This window comes from Chaetura pelagica, unplaced genomic scaffold (assembly GCF_000747805.2).
Source record: "Chaetura pelagica isolate M959 unplaced genomic scaffold, ChaPel_1.0 scaffold68, whole genome shotgun sequence".
In the NCBI taxonomy this organism is placed as follows: Eukaryota; Metazoa; Chordata; class Aves; order Apodiformes; family Apodidae; genus Chaetura; species Chaetura pelagica.
Window position 1 is genome coordinate 4,300,063 of NW_009954407.1, and position 5,802 is coordinate 4,305,864.

At 38.5% G+C, this 5,802-nt stretch overlaps 1 protein-coding gene across 1 annotated transcript in view; it reads right to left on the bottom strand.

The window, feature by feature from the left end:
• Positions 1-1,823: 1,823 nt before the first annotated feature.
• Positions 1,824-5,802, bottom strand: part of FEZF1 (FEZ family zinc finger 1) — a 9,086-nt gene continuing 5,107 nt past the window's right edge. Inside the window, exon 6 of the mRNA XM_010004330.1 lies at positions 1,824-1,927. Within this exon, the coding sequence (XP_010002632.1) occupies positions 1,824-1,927 (104 nt within the window). The remainder of the gene's footprint in view (positions 1,928-5,802) is intronic.

Below are 5,802 nucleotides of genomic sequence, written 5' to 3' on the forward strand. Positions count from 1 at the left end.
TCCTCTTGGCTTCCCAGGTATAAGGTATGGGTATGATGGCTCTCAAACATCTGAAGAGCTTAATAGGTATCTAGGTGTCAAGAAGATTGTCTGCACTTGTTGCAAATGTTTCAAAGTGAAAGCAAAAAAGCTTTCCCTTTTATGTGACTTCATACAACTCCAAGTATTAGATGAGTGGAAAATATGGGGAGGTATATATAGTCAGATTTCCTTAAGCCAGTCTTTGCTAGGTAGCTACACTCCAATAATATTTTAAAATACTATTTTTGTTGGAAAGGTACAGGTACCCAAAAGAAATTTCCCTCCCAGGAAGAGCCTTTTTGAAAAGCAAATGAAGGGCAGCTTTCCTTGATTATGACAAATAGTTAGAAAGTTTTAACAATTAAATACATTAAAATTAATTTTGAGATATTTCTTCAAGCGACAGGATAATTCTCCTATGAGTTTCACTGAAGAAACCAGAACTTTTCTCTTCCCTCAGCTGTGTTAGCTACTGGAAACAGCAAGTGTACTCGTATTACCAGCAGGGGCAATGCCAGCAGCCACCTTGCCCAGGGACTTGCTAGGCCGTGGAGTCTTCACAGTTGAATACAGACGAAACCATGGGCTCCAGAAAGAATGGTTCAGCTTGCATTCACAGGAACACAAAGTTTCTTGAAATCTACCAGGTACAAAAGGTTATGTTTGATAACGAAATCTTAACAATTGTCAGAATTCACCTCCACCAGCATGAAAAAGTCCTTAATCAGCACAACACAAAATGGACCATACCCAAATCCAAGGGGAAAGTTGAAAACAAACAAGTCATACACACAATATCTTACTTGAGGACATATTTAATCTCTCTTTTTTAAACTAAGACACTGTGCAGCCAGGCATGCAACCCAGAGAGCACTCAGTGACTACAGCACACACTTGTGAGGCAGTAGGGACCAGTATTACATCCCTGCTTCCAAGGCTGGCTGGAAACAACACGTGCACTCCAGGGGACCTGACAAAAACAGCACCTGTGTCCCTTCTGAAAGCCTTGCCCAGAGGACAGGGGAATGAGTTATTTTTTGTTACTGTCCTGATGACCCCATCAATGTTTTCATGTCCAATGCAAAGCAAACTAGGAGGCCTGGAGAGTGCTTTCACTCAGTGTACTCCATGGCCAGAGGACTAGGGTGATCTCCTAGGATGCAGATGTTGGCATTGTGAGTCAGCCCAGCAAAGCAGGGTACAGCTGCCCAGCCTCTGCCTCAGTGAATGAATAACTTCACCACCAAATGGTCACTAGCACCATTTGCTGGGATTTGCTCATCCTCCCAGAAGCCATAATAAAGAAAAAGGATGCTTTGGTAACAGGATTGCTTCAAGAGGCTGCTGAAGCACTGCAAAATATGTGCACTGAAGGCAGCACCTAACACAGCAGGGAGTGAATCTCTTTTTTCATACTACTAGGAGCACCAATGCCTTTCCATTGACCATGTAAAAAATACAAACATGTATGTTCTTTTTCTTCCTGCTAAGGTGCCCAAACTTTTGGTGTAAGCACTGCCCAAAGTAGACAGGCTGGTTTGCCTCATCCCATGAACAATATTGCTCTGAATTGAACTTTACAAAAAAGAAAAAAAAATCTGGAAAATAAATTCTTCATAACCTAATTATTCCGTGTGGTGCTTGGCAATCACTTGGTTAAAAAACAGGGGGAGACACTTTACAATTTGGTGTTCCACACTCTTTAAGAAATTAAAAAAACAGGCTAAGAGCTCTGTAAAAGAAGCAAAAGGCTCATAAAAAAGCATGACCAACAAAACTGGCTGGGAAAGCAGGAAGGCCAATTAGCGAATCAGCTCATAATTCCAGAATTTATCATCATTATGTAGTAGGGTGAAACCAAGATCTTTCAAAAGTATTACAGTCCCACCCTCAGTAACCAACATTCCTATTCGGACATTAACAGAATGAAAACTGAATTCCCAGAATCTGGAATATCAAACAGCCTAGAGACTGGGAAATGTTCCTGAGATGCCTGACATCCACATTTAAGGTATTTCTATCTGCTTACGAGTTCCTTAAACATTGTAAGATCATTTTTCATTAATCCCCATTTTAAAAGGTGATTCTCTTGTAAAATATTGATACTGAACACCTGCAACTGCGCCAATCACGTGCTGCAGATATGGGACCCAAGTCCAATCTCCAACTCTTTCTCTGATCCTTACTATAATTTGTGCAAAGAGAAGCAGTCCAAGGAGAGCAGGAAAGAGTAAAGCAGGAAAGAGTAAAACAGGAAAGAATAAAGCAGACCCACTGACTCTATAGCTTGAAACTGACACTAGTGAGGTGCTTGGAAGCACGTAAAAGAAGGAGAGTTTCAATGTGACCGTGACCTCCTCAGGCAAGAACCCAACCCAGCAAATGCTTCCTTACCCTTAAGCTAGTTATCTCTGGTAACAAGCAAATTCCTCCCAATACAACAAGTTTTTATCTACTTGTAAATTCAACAGTTACAAATGCTGATTTCTCAAAAAAAAATCTACAAAAAGATTCAGAAAAAAAATCTTACAAAGTAGCACGCTCTGTGGTAAGTGTAGAAACAGATGTAAGTTAAATATAGCAAATGCAACTCAGCTATAATGTACTCCTTCGCTTGCATAAATTAAAATAGCTCTTTGCCCACTCTAAGTTCCACAAGTCAGTACAGTGTGCAATAACATTCAGCATCAGGGAGGATTTAGAACAACTTCTAACTGTTTTTTCAAGAAATATGTTTGCATTGTTGTGGACTCAGCTGCCTGTCTTCTGGCAGATCCATTTTGGGGTAACTCAGTCTTTGCTGTATTTCTAATCCTTGGGTAATTCAATATTTTCACCAAAAAAATGTATCTGTATGCCACATTTCTAAAGGTGTGTGAGAAGAACATTCCCAAGGAACCAGCTCAATCCACAAGAACAGAAGAAACACTGTTTGTTGCAAAGGGTGTCTCAGCTTCTTAGGACTAGCAAATAAAAAAAGTCCATGATCTTATTACGTGAAATTGTAATAATTACAGGTTGTCCACAAAAGTAATGATGAATTTGTTTTGGTCTTTACCCAACTGTTCTAGCCAGTTCTACTGTAACTCTTCAAACTGGATGTTCCCATAAATTGAAAAAGGTCATAAAAAATTGTTTTTCTGTATATCTTGTATGTCTCGTATCCACAGGATGCAAAAGCATTACTGGACATAAGCAAGCACTGGTTCTCAGTTCTTAGTGTTCAGTTAAGTAGCCTTAAGGGTTGGGTTTTTTTAGGATATAAATGTCTTTATTATATGTAGCTTAATGTATTTGCTGGCAAATCTAAAAGAAAAAAAAAAGAATTATGTGATTCCTGAACTCCTCATAATAAATTTGTATTCTTTATAAGCCAAGATATTGATCCTTTAAAATATAGTGGCTTAAAAAATAAGATAATTTATTTTTTATTTGCTGGTGGACACATGAAAAGAAGCAATCAAAACCTTTTCTAGTTAAAGCTAAATTATTATTTTCTCAATATATTGTGCCTCAGATTTTCTTTAACTTCCTCAGCAGAGATTACTTTTACAAATTCTTGCTTGTTCCGAAAACAATATTAATCAGAACTTACTTAATTGTATATCATTAGTGATATTTAGAAAGTTATTGTTCAGATTACTTGTTATAAATCTGAGTTAGGTAAGGCTTTTACCTGTAAGTATAACCTACACATATTTCATAGCAATACCAAGAGTTTAACAGGTGGTTTAGAAATATTTTGAAAAGGTTTGGTTTGTGTCATCATTTGCGTTTAATCCCTCTAAGCTACAGTACCATGAACCAAGGTTTTTCTTACACACTGTTCATCTGCAACTGAATCTTATAGCCGTGTCCCTGAAAATCCTTAACCTACCTGTGCAGTTGTGAATAAGCTGCTCAGGTTTACATTTTCAAAGTAGCACTCCATCATTTTCCACCCAAAATAAAACTTAGTATGTATTAATTTTTCATACTATTATTTTAAAAAATCAGAAAAAAACAGCTTCTCTGTGTGTTTTGATAGATTGGGAAATGAAGATTACTTCTTAGAAATCACATTATAATCATGGTGAAATATTAGCCAGCTCAAAGGCAGAAAGGGAGGAGGTTTTGTATTTCCACATGCATGGTTATTAGATTTAATACTGTGCCTAATCAAATATGCAAGAATTCAATTACAACAGAGTGATAGAACAGTGGAGTCATTAAGTAACTTGCATGAAAGTTTCAAAGGTGGACCGAAGACAGATGCTGCTCTTTCTTCATAATACCACCACAGGTTTAGAAATTACAAGTTCTGTACAGTTTCAGGGGTGGCAGAACACTGAAGCGAATTGACAGTGAGTCCCTCCAGCCACTGCCGGGGATCGCAGTGTGCTCTGCAGCCCCTAAGGGGTCACCCAGAAGTAATCCATCCTGCAGTCCCTGCCAGGAGGAGAAGGAGCACCCAGCATGAAGCTAAAGCTACCGCTGCTTTTACAGGACAGGTGGGAGTTACTGCTGAGTTGTTACTACTACAGTTGCCAACAAGGTACAAAACAATTCTCCCTCTGTAAGGCTAGTACCTGAGCAAATCAGTAATCAAATAGCCAGTGGGTGGAAAGATTTACATACCTACAGAGTTATAATTACTTCATATTAGCGTGTCAAAATGCTGGGTGCAAATTAGGTCCCTATTTTCTTTATCAAGGGACAAAGAACATAATGGTGACTTGTCCCATTCTAACTATGACACAAGGTGCAGAACAGGAGCTTTCTAGTTTTCAAGTGCTGTCCACTTAAACTGTTCTGGTACTAAGCTAGGACTGACATGTCTTTGAGATGGCTCCAGAAGATTTTGTGACACTTTGTTTTGTCTCACTATTTTCAGTAGTGTGGCAATAAAGGAGGGGGGAAAAAATAAAAAAAAATTTAAAAAAATCCTTGAGTAAATATTGTCCAATATCCATTTTTAGTATCTTGAGAGATGCTGGATTTCTCTGTAAACTAGAGCATGATTTTGGGCAGCTATTGAAAACCTTTCTACTTCATTTACATTTTGATATGCATGGAATTTTCTTTTAAAAACAACAACTCAAAAGTAATTACTAATAGCTTTGCCTCTTTTCCCCTTCAACCACCACCCCCCCCTTGACAAGGCCTCTCTGCTCTGGAGTCCCACAGGCACCAGGCTTGCTTCCCTTTTATTCAGTACTAAAGTGAAGTTGTTGTAATTGTTTGGGGGTTGGCTACAGTGTCCTCAGGATGCTAATGCTCAACTCTGCAGATCTGTTTTAGCAGATCCAGACATACCAACGCCCTTCTCCTCCCATCATCCACAAAGTAGAATGAGACTGACCAGTTTTCATGCAGGATAAAGGTCATATGGCAGTTATGCTGTCTGACTCCATTTCTTCTACTGACATTATTCACAATAAAGAGACAAATAAATAAATGTAGTTTTATATAAAGCTTTAATCTTGTCTGTGGTAAGAAGAGCTGTTAACTACTCCAAGCTTTGGATATGTATGAAATCATACCTTTGTCTCTCATGATGATTTCACCAGCTTTGAATTGCCTCTGACCATTCACTAGACATTCACTTAACCCAAGATTAATCTTGAAAGACAGAAAATGAAAGGTAATGCTGTGCAGGCCTTCTGAGACATGTATTAATCCCAGCCTTTGACACAAACATGGTTGTATATAGCAAAATAATGAATCAGCTATCCTTAGCTTGCTCTGAAGTCCCAAGTCTGCAGTGTTTGCCTCAAGAAATCTGGGAAGGACAAACACTTA